Here is a 17,014-nt window from a genome sequence, read left to right as displayed (position 1 = left end):
TGAAAGTAAAAGAAACAGGCTGTGTGAATGATCGGGAGGGAGAGGGGTGTGCCTGGATAGATAGACAGAGAGACCAAGAGAGAGAGAGAGAGAGAGAGAGAGGAGGGAAGGAAAGAGAATAGAAAGACCACAAGGCTGAGCGATTTCTTGCCATAAGCTGCAGAGCTGATGATCTCACCCCTTCGACTAATGGTCACGCCACTCATCCTTTCTCTCTCTCACCCTCTCCTTCTCTCACTCCATCCTTCCCTCCCTCCCTCCTCCAAGTCACTCTCCACTGCAACATTAAAGGCTTGCGGTATTTAGCACCACTCTCTATGGCAGCTCACAATCTCTCTAAGGAATACTACCACATCTGTGTCAGAGAGATGGAGGGAGAGAGAGAGAGAGAGAGACAGAGAGAGAGAGATGGAGGGAGCAGGAGAGTGGTGTGGGAGAGAGAGAGAGAGGAAATCCCTTTTCATTGTAATTCATTGTAATGATACCAATCAAATGCAGTCCAACTATGTTTATTGCATAATAATGGCATGTTGTGGGACAGTGCATATGATCCGTCTAATGTCTCTCAGGTTTCAGTTGGCACTGGAGTCTTAAATCAAATTCTGGGAGTCTGTGTGTACACATGATTTCATTAGGAAGCAATAGTGACAAGATAATGGTTACAAACAACCCAGTGCATTCTGTGCCTCTCCCTGATTCAGGTGTTTTTCTTTAGGGCCACAAAATGTAAACAAATACAATCATGTATTATGTAGTGTAATGTATTCAGCAAATGCCTGCAATAAAGTATCCAATACAAAGGACAACCATACAAATTATGTACCACTTTGTACCAACCATTTAGTAATGCCCTCAGAATGGCACTTTTAACCCATTTTACAACAAATTGTAAATGTAAAACACCAAATGCATGACTTCCCTTGTTGACTATCCAGTCACAAGTACAAAAGCAACTTTAGACCTTAACCACATTTTCCTAATTTTGCTTTTTAAATTGCTGGAACTTTGCTGGAATTAAGTAACACCCACCCCAACCCTTGTCACCATGCACACACACACAAACACACACAAACACACACAGATACTTTATTCAGTTCCACATTACAAGTAAATTTTCATTAGGAATCAAATGTTTTGAATGATCAAACAGATTAAACCATATCAGCACATTGTTATGTATGACAATACAATCTCAGGGGTACAGAAAACATCTCCTTTTCCAAATAAACATGCTTCCTATAATGGCTGAAATTGAGCAGTACTCATGCTCTGACGTTGTAGAGACACTGTTAACTTTGATAGGAGAGGTGCCGTTTGGAGACTGGAGGAGTAATTGATTTAGGAGGGAAGTGAGATCACGCCACTGTTTCCTCCCATCTCACTTGCTATTCTGAATTTTAATCAACGCTTAGTTCATATTATAGCATATTCTAACTCCAATCCACAGTTTTTCTTTTCTCCCTTACTTATAGTCAACATTGGTTTGCCTTGTAGACAGGAGGATATGATTCTTCAAGACTTCTGTTTTTAGTCCCTGTTTTTGATGTCAATTTTGTCTTTCATATTTATCATATCAATGATCCCGAGTTGTTTTTCAAGAGTGCAGATGAAGTAACTACACTATGAAATAATTATCTGACCTACACTTACTCCCTCACAAATCTTTTTTCCATCTATAATTCAAATCAAACCTCTGAAAACGGAAGTTTGAAATATTCCCCTACTGAGATCTGAGGACCATGGGATGGTTCTAGCGTCTGTAAATGGCAAGGCGCTGCTTGAAAGAGTCAGGAGCTTGTCTCTGCTTTGAGATGCTCTATGAGTTAGCTTTGGGGATGTGGAAGCGGGTGCGGCAGGATGGGAAATGTGTGCGTGTCTCAGTGTGAACATCCTGCTATTTTCTTGCTACAGGAAGTCTTGATCTTTTACTTGATCACACATTTCAAACTAGAGAAACACATACATGTGTGTTTATTATACATCAAACCAATATGAAAATTAATGACCTTTGTTAACTTTAAGGTCACAGCATATGTTACAGTGCCCATGTTATACTGGTTACTATGGTCACCGAATTCTATATCCTACAGTCTCTGGCTCTGTGCGTTGATTTATAGCCATCCTCCTTCTGCTAACTGTGTTGGCAAGGTAGTAAGTTTTGTTCTACACAATCACAAAAGCCCTCGTAATTCGGCACATTTGTATTTGTAAGGTGCACTAGACGAACTGTTGAGCAGCCTTATGGGTGTAAGTCAATGAACACTGTAAACCTATTAATAGCATTAGAAAGCTAAGAAGTGACGTCTAGCATAACACTGGTATAAATACACAATCTCAACAAAGATAGGCTATAAGATATGAATTTCTGAAAAATTCATTCACAATATGAAAGTGTAGACATTATGCTGAGAAGATATGGCAAAGTGTTAAATTCAACAATTCAATTGTTTCCTGAACCTAGTGTTATAATTGCTCTATAACAAGGTGATATTTGTCTCCATGTCTTTTGTCTTCCAATTTGTTTCTTCATGGGATTCAAGTGGTTTCCCAGGGTCAGCAGTGGTTCGTGGCATCTAGCAAGGTAGAGAAAAAAAACATGACATGGATATGGATATGCACAGGAATATTCTCTCATTTACCTGAAAAATCTGTAAAAGAAAAGCTCACACAAATCTAGTTCCCTGAGTCCTCCTTCTTCAGCCCCACTTCCACTTTTTACAACTCTCTCTCTCTCTCTCTCTCTCTCTCTCTCCCTCTCTCTCTCTCTCTTTCTCTCTCTCTCACTCTCTCACCCCAGTTAATGTCACACATGGGATTTGTCTGGACGTGGGGCGTGGGGTGGGTGCTTGTGGAAAGCCTGGGCTCCGTCCACACAGCCACCAGCTTGCCTTCCTCTCTCCCTCTCTCCCTGGCTGGCTGGCTGGCACGCCCCGGGGGAAGAGCCATCATGCTGACTGGAGCCCTCCGCACCGTTATGACTCGCAGGCCTGTCTTGGGACAGCCTTCAAAAATAACCCCCTCTCCGCATAACCCCATTCCCACCGCCCAATCACCACCTCCTCCATCACCCCACTGGCACAGCGCTCGGCAAAGACGGAATGTCAGCGAGGCCCATATCGTGCTGTGCCCCCCCCCCCCACCCCACCCCACTGTGCCCCTTTGCCCTTGTCTTGTCTTGACACAGCGTGTGTCTAATGCATAGGGGAGCTGCAAATGCAGCAGCAGTTGCTCAGACGGAGCCAGGGTTGTGCCGCACACATCATGTGAAGAGACCACATGGCTCATGAAAGGTCCACCATGACTGATCTGTGGGAAGCCATTTTGTGGAGGGCCTTCACAGAGGAGTCAAATAGCATAAAACAAGCCCATTATTCATCCAATGAGGCTGAGCTTGTTATTCAATTTCCATTTAAATTTTATTTGTGGTTGTTTATCTGTTTCACTTCATAATTACATTGTTATTTGTTTTAATTATGCTGTTGTTTTGACATACATATATTTGCCTACTGTATATACAGTACATAAGATCCTTTACTTGTGACACAAATGAGCTGGGCATATTCAGAGAGAGCTTTGGAACTGATGTCATCATCTCTTGGCGAGACTGGGCCACTCACTCCCTGGCTCCAGGACAGCGATGGAGTCCTTGTCTGGGCCAGTGCTGCAAACACAAGCCCCTGTGTGCTCCAGTCTCAATGACCCACTGCACACTGCCAGCAAGCCTGGCCCTGCTCTCTTGTCTTCTGCTGGGCGGGCTCTGGCTAGGTTAATGCACTCCGGAGGCTGACGTCAGCTTGCAGTTGTGAGGAAGGTGGTGATGGTGGGGTTGGGGGTTGGGAACGGGGAACGGGGAACGGGGCAGGATGAAGCCGGGATAAGGGGTTAAGCTGTGTGCAGAGGTCAAGTGCCGGCAGAGGGTCATGGTCATGGCATGTTGAGATCCTTGTTCATGTAAACAAAGGCTTGGCTTATCCGAGGGAGTCTGTGCTGGGGGGCTTTGCTTTACACTGGGACAGTGACGAGAACGCCCAGGGAGCTCACACACATAATCACACACTCTTACATACAGTAGTATGAGTGCACACTCATGGACACACACACACACACACATACACACACACACACACACACACACACACACACACACACACACACACACACACACATAAAATGTCATAAAAACACAGGAACACACATAATCACATATAGAAGCCTAATCATGCAGTGATACACACATCTCCACAAGATACACACACACACACAGTGTGACTGCGGATGATTCCATTCTGCTGATTGTGTATGCACGGAGGTGCTGTGCGACCTGCTAATTGGTGGGCCTGACACAGTGTGATTAGTTCCCACTGCAGGCAAGGGCTAGGGGCCGCAGGCTTTGACATTTGTGACAGGGCTGATCTCCACTGATTTAGCAGCTAAGCAAGGTGTGCGTGCGTGCGGTGTGTGTGTGTGTGTGTGTGTGTGTGTGTGTGTGTGTGTGTGTGTGTGTGTGTGTGTGTGTGAAAGAGACCCTGAGAGGGCATTTGTATGAATTGAGCATATGTAGGTCAGAGCATGTGTTGAAGCAAAGAGTGAAAGGGTTGTCATAACCACCTGGCTCAAAGTAAATGGGAGACCACAACAGTTTTTTTTTACATTTTAACATTTATTTTAACATTGAAAGATAAAGTCAGTATAGTGAATGGAAAAGGATAGTGTAATGCAAAGTGTGTCTAGGAGTGATCAAACAAAAGTGTAAAACGCGACGTCGGTGTGAGGAGTGATGGGCTAGGGCTCTCCCCAGCGGAGCAGCCACGGAGTGACCAGGAACCAGGCCAGAGCGTCAGAGCAGAGAGTGTCCATTACCCATGAGGTCTTCTTTATAGGACCACCCATTACTCCCAGCACCAATTGGCACACCATGATCTGCAGATGATAACAAGGCAGCACAGACCAAAGGGGCAGAGCCCCAACAGGCATTAGAAAAGATGTGATACTGGGAATGACCAGCGGGGCCTTAACAGGGTGTTGGTTAGTCTCTCTGTCAGGGCGAGATGTGTATATGGCTGTGTGTCTATGTGTGTGTGTGTGTGTGTGTGTGTGTGTGTGTGCGAGTATGTGTCTTTATCAACAGACTGTGTATAATTGTCACCGCCAGTCTTGGCACAAAGCGAGTACTCTGTCATTTTTTCTTTCACACATTCTCGGCTACCATTCTTTCCCTCATGCTCTTCGTTTATCACACATGCACACACACACACACACACACACACACACACACACACACACACACACACACACACACACATACAGACTCCTACTCTTGGTTAGACTTCTCAATCTTTTTTGTGGCTGTAGGTGTGATGAGCAGTCGTCAGCAAGTAGGGGAACTGACACACACTCAATCTAGACCCCTCCTCAAGCACTTACATCTCACCACCTCTCTCTTGTGCTTTGTGTGGATGTGTGGGAGCATGCACAGTACTTGCATATGAGTCAAGTTTGTGTGTGTTTCTTTGTCTGCTGTCTGTATGTGTAGTGCACCTTGATTTCAAAATGAGTTGTCCCGTCAGCACTAATTAATTGCGAATAACTACATACACACACCACAACACACCCACCCATGCATACCCTTGTATGAGTTTTGTGTGTGTGTGTGTGTGTGTGTGTGTGTGTGTGTGTGTGTGTGTGTGTGTGTGTGTGTGTATGTATTTATAATGAATTTGTGTTCCTGAATGAATGTTTTTGTTGTTGTTTTTTTTGTTGTGTGTGTGTGTGTGTGTGTGTGTGTGTGGTTGTGGTGGAGGGGTTGTGTGGGGTGTATTGTGTGGGTTTGTTTAGTACGCTTCTGTGCTTGACTGCTTTCGCTTGGAGGAAGCTTGCCCTCTAGTGTGCAGTAACCAAGAGCAACAAGCAGCGGCTCACCTCTCAGACAATGCACACTGTGTGTGTGTGTGTGTGTGTGTGTGTGTGTGTGTGTGTGTGTGTGTGTGTGTGTGTGTGTGTGTGTGTGTGGCAGCAAAACAGAACCACAATGAACTTTAATGCCTGCTCAACCATTAACATGGCATGAAATCTCTCTATCTATCTATCTATATGTAGTGTTTCTTTCTGTCTCCATTGTCCTGTACATACAATAAGATTCATCTGTGCTTGCTACAAGAGAGTGGCTCTGCCCCCAGTGACAATGCCTTGTTATGTTGCGCTGCAGATAGCTGTGTAATGAGAGTGTTCCACTAGAATTAGATTGAATTGAACATCAGAATGAGCAAAGGGGGGGAGAAAATATTCATGAACCAACTCAGGTTGTGGTTTGGAAAGTGTCTCGATTTGTGATATTTTCTGTGTGCATGTGCATTTCACCACATCTCTCTCTCTCTCTCTCTCTCTCTCTCTCTCTCTCTCTCTCTCTCTCTCTCTCTCTCTCTCTTTCATGATTTTTCACATGCATACACTTAAATGCTCTGACTCTCCCACAGTCTGTACCCTTGTGACACACACACACAGACACACACACACACACACACACACACACACACACACACACACACACACACACACACACACACACACACCCACACACACACACACACACACACACACACACACACACACACACAGAACCAGACAGACAGACACACAATCACACAGTCAGAAACACAGACACACACATACAAACATGCCCACTCTCACTCTCCCGCTACATGCTCTCACTCTATGTGACAGACACACACACACATGGCTGGTTTTGATGGCCTTACAAGGTGACATGGACTGTTGATAAGCAACGTGGTGACGGCATGGTGACAGGTGGGAGCACTAGTGCGACTGGAGCGGGGGTTGTGTCATAGTGCAAGGCCAAATAACGTGACATGGAAATGCATGGGAACTAGCACAGGGAGTCATGGGGAAGAGAAGCCATAACAACAAGGTGTTATGGTGACCGAGGCACTGAGCCAAGAATGACCCAACCAAGGGCTCATTTTTATATATCCAATAAAACCAGGAATGGAACCAGGAAACCAGGAAAGGAAACAGGAAACCAATCACAATCAACAACTGTAATCATGCAACTGTTATGGCAATCAATCAATTCAGGCATACATTAATAAATAGATTCAAAAAATAATAATTGATTTGTGCCTGGTTTGTAGGACATTTACCTTTTCTGACCTTTTTTTGTGAAAGAGCCCATCATGTCACAAAGGATTATAAGGACTTTGAAGTGAAGTCTTTCTACTGACAAAACACCAGATTTGACAGCAATTTAATTCATTTTGTTTCTCCCCCATCTTTTGTGATACTATTAGAGGTGTGACAATGCAGTCTTTCATTATATGATATTAGTAGTTGTTATCAGGATCCTCTTTTCATTTTAGCTGACGAGGAGGGAAAATTGTATTCTTTCATGAATACTAGGGATGTCAAAGAGAATGAAAGCATACTGTACTATTAATTCAATTCCAAGAGAAATGGTCAGTCGCAAGAAACTGTCTGCCATGGTAGAAATGTCCTCCTCCAGAGGGTTTGTCATATAAGATGTCTATCAGATTATCATTTTAACCCACTTTCCTTAGTTAGTATATGAAGAGAAAGGAGTTATAAGATATAGACATTTCTATGTAGACCTTTATTGTGTAACACTAATGTAGATAAATCATCTATTAATTTTATATAGGTTATTTACTGTAGGAATAGTCCACTACCTATATGTATCCTGACAAAAAATGTAGGCCTATTTCATGACTGTATCAGATCTTTGAATGGAAATAAACAGCAAACTCTAGTAGAAGTGACCTCTGAGTTTTAAAAAGTAAGGATTTGCTTCTTCTGTTTTTTTTCTTCCGCATTTAGAAGGGGAAGGATTTCTCGAATTGGTGCTTATCCTCTCTGTAGTCGAGTTTGTTGATTTGTTATTTTCCTCCAACAAACTGGATAAATAGCGATTTAGCCAAGTCCCTTCGAATTAGAATTAGAGGTTTTATTTGACAGGGCGCTTTGGACTCGAGCCTTTGAATCTAATGGTGGGCTAACTAATCCCGATGATCGACTCTGAGCTAAAGTCACTGGCCTGTCAAGTGTTTTCCACGCCAAGTGCGAAGGGCGCTGCTTTGCCATTCCCGGCTATTTGCACCATAACAAACACGCACCGAGGGAATGTGTTGATGTTTACATACAAAACCTCTGAACCATATAAAGAGGGTTGTCTCCTTTGGAGAAAAATGCTGTGAATCACAGTGCAACAGCTAGGCCTATCACTAATAAGTGTAAGGGCACAGATTCTGATTATAATGTGGTGTCTGTTTTGTAGGTATGTTTGCCACTCTGCGTTGGTAGTAGAGGTGAGGAGTCAGATGTTACATCACAGTACAAGCTGCGAATATTGTGAATGAGTTTAAATAATCCTTTTAATCAGGTCTTTTCTCGCTATATTGATTCACGTCAGTGATTTTCTATATTTGTTTTATTGTCATTTTGTCCTTATCATAATCAATCTCACTGGTCTGTATTGATATTTAGTCAAATATTCAGCATAGGTGAACTGCTTTGGTCTGCTTCAGTTTGATATGGCCTTTGCTGCCCTGCAGCCTTTCACATGCAACCACCAATTTACTTTTCCTTAAAATGAGAAGGAAGCAAACATTATATATACAGTATAGGGGAGGGGGGGCACTCAGACTTAGTACATGCCAGCCTGGAGTGGCACAGCAGCACTACTCATACCCTGCCTCACTCACTGAGTGGGTGATGGATCATGTGGGCCCACTCCCCCCACACACACCCCACCCTGAGATGGGCGCTGTTTGCAGAGGTGCGCTTGGCACAGCGCGGCAATCTGCATGCTAATGTGGCCGCTATCTGCATCAGATAGGAATAGAAATTTACAAATTAACCCAAATACACAGGCTGGACGGAGCGGCCTCTGCTGCGCTGGGCTAATTTGGTTAGGATGGGATGACTGTGGGTCATCTAGCGCAATCAATCACATGGAGAGCCCAAAATGATATCATTAGCACAGAAGAAATGGACGAGGAAAGAGGAAAGGAGAGGAGGGGGGAGAGAGAGAGAGGTGAGGAATGTATTGATCAAAATTAGAAACGCTTTCACCGTCGGCACCCCTGCTTTAAATTTCATCTGCTCCTTATTTTCCACTTGGCTCCAGCCTCTTTCTTGGAAACTGTCAATTTTGGTTTGAATAATGCATACGTGTGTTGACATTGCTGCTTGCTGGCTCAAGGAAGATTAGTTATTCTTAAGCACATTGAAGCAAAGACTTTAGACCTCATTTTACATAGAAATTACAGTGACCATATTATATTATTTTTGAGACTGTACATTTACTGTAGTCATAGAGAAAACTAAGCAGCCCTCCTGGAAATAGTTTTTCAATAAATCCTTGTTTACTGTTTGTGCTTCATTTATCTTATTCATTAGTTCAATATGGGAAAAAGTAGTGAAATCTGTGTTTATCTGTTTTTTAACAAATCATGGAGACTCTGTTATTGTCTCAATCAGTATATTGTTTTCGTTGGCAACCGATAATGGATTCCCAGCCGTGTAGAATGTGCAGTGGTAGCTATCAGTGTGAGGTGCGTGATTTAGGCTGGTTTAGTGTCTTTTGTCTTGCCTTGTTCCAACAATGGCCTCATGAGGGGTAATAGCATGGTCTCAGGTGTGTCTGAAGGGTGTTTGTGGAGGCTTGCATGGACATGCTCTGTAAGACCCAGTGCTGACAGAAACTGGGGAATGTGGGAATATGATTCCCCTGCTCTGTGCACTTCTCCAACATTTCACTGTTTTATTCTCTCGCTTCCTCTCTATCTCTGTATCCCTCATTCTCGCTATGCCTCACTCTTTCTCTCTCTCTCTCTCTCTCTCTCTCTCTCTCTCTCTCTCTCTCTCTCTCTCTCTCTCCCTCCCTCCTCCCCTCCCTATGAGCCAACTCATTTGTGAAATTCATTTTCCTGTCAGCATGGCTCAGTCTCTAATTCATCCCCTATGATTCTTCATGTCGGGGCCATAATGCCCTTCTCTGCGCGGCATCTCACAGACCCATTATCTGGACTGATAGGGACAGACTCTTAGTACTTGGTCTGGTCTCTTCTCTTTCTGTGTGTGTGTGTGTGTGTGTGTGTGTGTGTGTGTGTGTGTGTGTGTGTAGGGTACTAGCATAGTAATCAACCCATCCAAAGGGTCCCATCTAAATCAGGACATAGAAATCATCCCTGATGGATTTAGTGTCCCTCTGTATGCGATGAGGGGGCCCGGGCTCACGCGGAGCCGATGCTGTGTGTTCTTATTAGGAGGCAGAAAGATGGAGCAGATGCATCCATGGGCACCATTCAGTGCCTTTAATAAGGCCAAGGGCCAGCTAGGGCCTGTCAAAAGAGTCGGGTAGAAAAAAAAAGAAAGAAAACAGAAAAGGAAAAAAAATCTAGACATGCTCATGCTACAAAATGGCCCCCAGTTTGGCTGTCATTACATGATTGTAAGCACATTAACTTGAGTGGTTAGAAAAGGCAAGCACTGGAGAGAGACAGCCACTGAGGATGATGCACTACCTCATCTAGCTTTCTTGTCATCAGTGTTGGGAATAAAACGTTGGACACACAAATCAATTATTTTGCTGTAAATCTCATATGACAGCCTCTTTTCAGACAGTGACTGTATATAAAGCCTGAGACCACAGATCCATGCATTTAAACACAAAAATGCACATATACCCACATGTACCAAGGCTATAACATATTCTAGATAGATGCATAAGTCAATAGGCTGCAGCACCTTCTATTGAGTTTAGTATTGATAAGGAGAGAGGTCCTATAAAGCAGTGACTTGTGGGATATTGGAGTACCAAATGAGGCATGTTATTAAAGTGACCAATGGTGCAGAGGTTGTATGAAAATCAAATGAACCAGCTGTAATAACTCCCCAGCTGCATATATACTTTCAGTCAAACTTAAATAGTTCCCATAGATACTATGAACTCAAATATGATTATCTCAACGGAGATATGATCTGAGGTAAATCAGACCTGATTTTTTAAGTTATCAGAGCAGACTGACAGACAGATGGAAAGACAGACAGATGGATCCAATTACAATGCCCTTTGTCAGCTATTTCGGGCAAGAATAAAAAAACAATAGTTTAAATCATATTTTTCAAATCTAATGTTGTGTGATGTTGTGCACAATGATATGACAATCCTGAAACCTGATCTGTGAGTTTCAACAATAGCTTTCCCCTTTAGGCAATCATCAATACTTCATATGTCCATCCCTAGAAGTGACGCAGAGCAGTAGTGGTAGTATGTGCATCCCCACCGGTGAAGTGCAGGGGGTGAAGGGGGTTGGACACAACTTGAAAGAATGAGGTGCCTGCACTCTGCTATACGTTTAATGTGCTGCAACGTTTCGACCCTGCTGGGTCTTCCTCTGGCAAAAAAAGACAATAAACGCATGGGAGAAATAGCAGAGTGCATAGCAGAGTGCAGGCACCTCATTCTTTTATGTTGCATCCCTAAAAGTGAGTCAGTTTATGCAGCATGGTTTCAGAGTGTGATGCTAACTACTAAGCTCAAAGACCACAACCTGATGTATTTTTAAACACTCAAGGGTTGCAACGAAGGTTCAAATGCAATCAGCCAATAACTGTAGCCATCCAAAAAGATTGCATTACCTGTGGTACATGCATAAAACATGGTGCACATCTGAAATACCCTCCAACCTCCGATGTTCAGAGTGTAAACCTTTCAAAACAGATGGAGGTGTTGGAACTGGCATCTTCTGTTTATGAATACTGAGAGCGTTGACAGCATATATTGGTTCATGTGTCTATGATGACTGAATTTAAAATTCCTTCAACGATGGAGTGAATTCAAAGACTTTAGTTATTGAATGTCGTTCAGCCTTAAAATGCAGTTTTGGTGATATCCATGTGTGTGAAGATCTTTTTTTCTGAACCAGTTTGTGCAGCTTTTCGCAGTGTTAGACTTATCACCGATGGTGTTTTGGAAGATTCATCTGCTCATCTCTCTCATCTCATCTCTCTCTCCCTACCTCCCTCTCTCTCTCTCCCTACCTCTCTCTCTCTCTCACCATAACCATCCTCCTCTCCACAAGCTTCAAAAGGAAAACTCAGTCAGTCATCATTATTGCTGGGAAGCAAGTAAATGAATAAACAAGCAGCAGGCCTTTTCAAGTTCAGAGATGGGGCTGCATACAGTAATGGGAGACACAGATAATCCCAAGTCATGTCTAAATTGTAAATTGAATCCACTCCTGGAAGAATGTAAGGCTGAGAATGTCTCTCTCTCTCTCTCTCTCTCTCTCTCTCTCTCTCTCTCTCTCTCTCTCTCTGTATTGGCATGACATGACAAGGTCACTCCTATTGCCAAAGCAGTTATTATTTAATATAGTATCTGATCACATATCCATATCAATAGATTTCCATTGTAAAAAATACAATGTGGGTGTGTATGCATGAATGTGTGTGTGTGTGTGTGTGTGTGTGTGTGTGTGTGTGTGTGTTTGTGTGCGTGTCTCTCTCTCGCTTTCTTTCTCCTCTCTTATCCACCTCTGTCACCTCTAGTATGGATGTGTCTTATCATTGTTTATTTCATTGGTTCTGTCTTTCTGTCTTTGCCTGCTTATCTGTGTGTGTATGTATCTTTAGCTGACTTACAGTTTTCTTTTGTTTAACTTCTTTTCTTTATTTCCTGCTGTGTTGTGTTTGCTGTTTAAATGAACTCATTCTTTTCCCCCACAAATGCCTTAAATAATGACGGGGTTAGGTTTACATGTTGAGCTCACAGTGTATGCACAGACAGTTGAAAGAGATGGGCGAGTAAAGGAAAAAGAGCTTTCCTGTGTGTGCAGTCTCTTCCCATATACAATTGGCTATTTCAAATATAGTGCATGCAGTACAGTGTCTCCAGGGACAAACCTGGAGTTGCTGCGGAGTCTTGGAAGACAAGACCCAAAGGAGTTGTAATGCTCTTTTGGCCTTAAAGAACTGAAGGTGGGTGAGAAACAAGGCTGTCAGGAGAAGAAGGAGGTGGTAGTGGTGCTGAGCGCTTGTGTGGAGGGGAATGGGGAAAAGCACCTTTCCTCTTGCCTTAACAAGAATTAAAAAACAAACAACCCAGCATTTCCCCTTTGTTTTTCCGGGACATAAATTAGCACCTGCTTGCTGGTGCTTGACATGCATTAAACATGGCCTTGTTTTTAATGGACTCATGTGGAGTTCCACGCAATTAGCTCTCTGCTCGAGCGAAAGTTTCTCACCACAAAGAGTAATCTCTTGCTGAAAGTTGTGTGGACCAAATGAGCACGCATCAACCATGTTAACCACCTCTCAGAGATTTCCTGTAGGAATTATCCCTGCTTTTTTCTGGAGTAACCATATGTGGTTCATTATAAAATGTCTGAAAATCATCACTAGTGGAATATTTCAATTAGGAGTCAAATGTTGTGATTCTGCAAGCTGTGATTGTGATGAAAGGTAGTTGACATTTGAGCTCATCAGTCAATCAGATTACAGCCCTCCCTTCTGTGCTCCTGAATCCACATGTTCATTTGCTGGGATGCCACATACCGAGTCACTATATTTTTTCCCATTCACAGTATCTATATGTAATAGACAGCTAAAGGACCATCAGGAGCAATTCTGTTTTGCATTCATGAAGTTCACCTAAAAAGCAACTTTTCATTAAGCATCTGCAGGAACTGAGCATTTCTGCCAATCTACTATGAATTAAAGGAGAATTCCGGTGTGATATTGACCTAAACATGATACCGAGTGTGAACGTGTGTCTCATAGCCCATCTCTTCTTGTCCCCTGCACTCCAAAATCTGCCGCTAGTTAGCCGATGCTACCAACAGCTTTTTCAATGGTGGTGCTTCGGCATCGGGCTAGCCATGCAAAAAAATCACTGTTTTACACCATTTACGAGGCTCAATGTATCTCCACACTTCATTGGTAGACTTCCGAGGGCCCTGACATTTAAAACGAGACATTGAGAACTTTGAAAAAGCACTTTAGTTTACTTACAAGTACAGGGGAGTGCAGGGGACAAGCCGAGATGGGCTATGAGACATACGTTCACACTCGGTATCATATTTCAACACACTTTAGGTCAATATCACACCGGAATTCTCCTTTAACATACATATGATTAAAAAAAATAATTAAATTACATTTTAATTTAATTTAATTCATTTTTTGAATCATATGCATGTATTGTTTTAATCTGTTTTCAATATTCTGCCAAGCCACTATGAATTAACATGCATATGATTCCCACTATGTTGCACCATTCATAAGCTGCATTTGTTTTTACATGAAGAACACCAGACAGATAGTTTTAATAAAGACTTAAGCTTGTTCTGTGAGATTTCTTGTTCTGGATTTATGCTTTTGGACACATCAAACCCTTGGCATTAGGACAGTTCCAATTCTATTTAAATAGCCTGAGGCATTTTGAACAAGGCACCATCATCAACATTCATGACCATGCTGTATTTTGGGACTGAGATGTTGATTTTGAGTAAAGTTGAAGTTTGTTTACAAAGGAAAGAGAAAACTAAATAGCAATAAATTATAATCTGTTTATTCCTGTTTTTTTTTTGTTGTTATTTTTTTCATAGACGGGCCCCTCGGACCACGCGGACTAGTGGAAGCCACAGAGATGTGCACCCAGGAGTGCCTGGTCCTAGGCCACTCTGACAACTGCTGGATGCCCCCAAGCCTTGGCTCCTTCCAGTCACCCAAGTCACCTGTCTCCACCTTCGCCCATGAGAAGGACTGGTCCAAAGACAAGCTCCTCAATGGCCATACCCTTACCCGCAGCTGGAAGACCGAGGGGGGCCGGGACCAGTTCGGTGGAGAGCGCAAGCAGTTTGGCAGCTCGGAGGGACACTTCAACAGCAGCGCGCACATGGCGGACATCCCGCTGGCCAGCCTGAAGTCCTACCAGCCAACCTGTGGCCCTGACAGCCCTAAGGAACAGCAGCTATAAAGGCGGACCCCTCTCCGCGGGGACCCGACTCTCGCCGGCTGTCTTGTCGATGTAGATCTATAGCATTTTTGATTTTTGTTTCTTTTCCATTTTTGGAGTTCTTAATTGTTTTCTTACTTTCCCCCGTGTCTTTCTTGATTTTCTCCTACTTTTAATTCAGGTGGACGCTACCCGCTCTGTGATAGTCGCGTGTGTGGAATTTTAGACTGCTAAGTTAGAATTGTGCTTGCGCCGGAAAGTATACTATGCGACTTCTTCATCGATGGTACCACTGACCTTTCCTCTCCTGGGTTTGAAATTTTTGCATTTCCGTGATTCTTCTCTATGAAACTCAAGGGATTTGCTGCAACATTTAAACTCACAAGTATATTGGTACCTTGTGTGTACCTCACTATGGACATGGATTGGAAGGCTCTACAGTAAAAATCATGACAAACTGAAGATGGGATATTCATATATTAAACAGTTAAAAAATATATGGCTGACCAATATATACAAATATTGTGATGTGGTTGTACTTGAGCTGTTTTGAGGACTATATTAATCTACACTGTCAAAGAAAATTGGAATTACAATTACGAGAGCATTGTACTAATTACACTGTTAGTGGACACTTGTTTAGTCTGTCATTGTTGGTGTGTTTGTAAATAGGACTTGATACTAACCAGTTTTATGTACTTGTAATATTCACATGGAATAGATCATTGCTGTCGTTAATTATTTGTCCCTTTCTTTTTTTTTTTTAAATGCCTTGTTTGGTTTAAGTCTATTGGGTTTCCTATTGGTGTCAAAAAGCCAGAAGAGACTGTGTGATTAAACAGATTTTCCTTTCCTGACAGAAAAAAAACTAAAAGAAGTCTTGTGAATGAAGAACACAGATTATGAATCATGAAATTGCACAATACTGTTCAAATCTGCATACCATCAACTATGGCAACAAACCTGGCAAACTTATTTTTTCAAACTATTTTGTATTATTGATGTATAAGCTCGATTTCTACTTACGGCAAAAGAAAAGCGTGATGTCTTTTCCTCTAAACAAACAAAAAAGGCAAAATGATGTAACAGTTCAACAGCAATATATTTGTAAATGGCTAAATATTTTATTTAACTTAAAAAAAAAAATCACTATTGTAAAGGTTAAATCAGTCATGTCATTGAAGTTAAATTAGTGTTTGCGACCTACAAATTAGAATTTTTCAATCATCCATGTTCATTCTGTCCAGTCTGCTATGTGAGGAAGAGTTGGTGTATACTCGCGATCTCATATGCTGTGCCTTCATGACCAGATTCCAAGCATTCCACTGATCAGAGGACCCATGCTGGTGAGCAGGCAGCCCTCAGTGGTGGCTTCTTGTGCCATTCACAGTGAATGTTTGGCACAAACCAACACATTTCTCACCAGGAAAACACAAAAGAAGAAAAATATCAAAGAAAAAAAAAAGAAAGAAAGAAAATCCATGACTGAGATAACTGACACAATCACACACACACACACACACACACACACACACACACACACACACACACATAGACAGACACACATGGTCCAAAACGCATGTGAATAAAATAAGTCAAGCATTTGTGGGTGGGTGGGAGGGTTAGTAAAATGGGGCTGGGGAGCTCTGTGTTTTTCGCCATGTGATTTCTGTTTCTATTTCTTTCTCCATGTCTTTATTTTCTCTTTCTTTTTTCCAAGCCCTTCGCAAGGCATGGCAGCCAACAGAAACACACATGAAAAGCATGCTTAAAAAGAGAAAGCTTTAAATTGATTCCTTATTATGTTATTAAAATTGACTTTCATGCCTTTCTCTTGTTCTGTTGAAGAGGTTTTAATTAGTCCTCCAAGAAAGACATTTTGTACAGCACCTCCGCATTTTATGTCACAGTATAAGGAGAAGAAAAAATGGAGAAAAAAGTGGGATGGAGTGAGTTGCTTAACTGCAGTATGTTTGTCAGTTGTGAGGGTGTTTGACATCATAGATATTTAAACAGTTAATC

At 42.4% G+C, this 17,014-nt stretch overlaps 1 protein-coding gene across 4 annotated transcripts in view; it reads left to right on the top strand.

Annotated features, from left to right (window-relative positions):
• Positions 1–16,595, top strand: part of LOC125288358 (protocadherin-9) — a 235,483-nt gene extending 218,888 nt beyond the window's left edge. For all 4 annotated transcript variants that reach the window (XM_048234659.1, XM_048234657.1, XM_048234658.1 and 1 more), the window contains one exon: positions 14,643–16,595. In XM_048234659.1, the coding sequence (XP_048090616.1) occupies positions 14,643–15,013 (371 nt within the window). In that variant the 3' untranslated portion in view covers positions 15,014–16,595. The remainder of the gene's footprint in view (positions 1–14,642) is intronic.
• The last annotated feature ends 419 nt before the right edge of the window (positions 16,596–17,014 follow it).

The sequence above is a fragment of the Alosa alosa genome, chromosome 23, assembly GCF_017589495.1.
Source record: "Alosa alosa isolate M-15738 ecotype Scorff River chromosome 23, AALO_Geno_1.1, whole genome shotgun sequence".
Taxonomy (NCBI): Eukaryota; Metazoa; Chordata; class Actinopteri; order Clupeiformes; family Clupeidae; genus Alosa; species Alosa alosa.
Note: the sequence above shows the minus strand (reverse complement) of the source record. Positions and strands in the feature narration are given on the sequence as shown.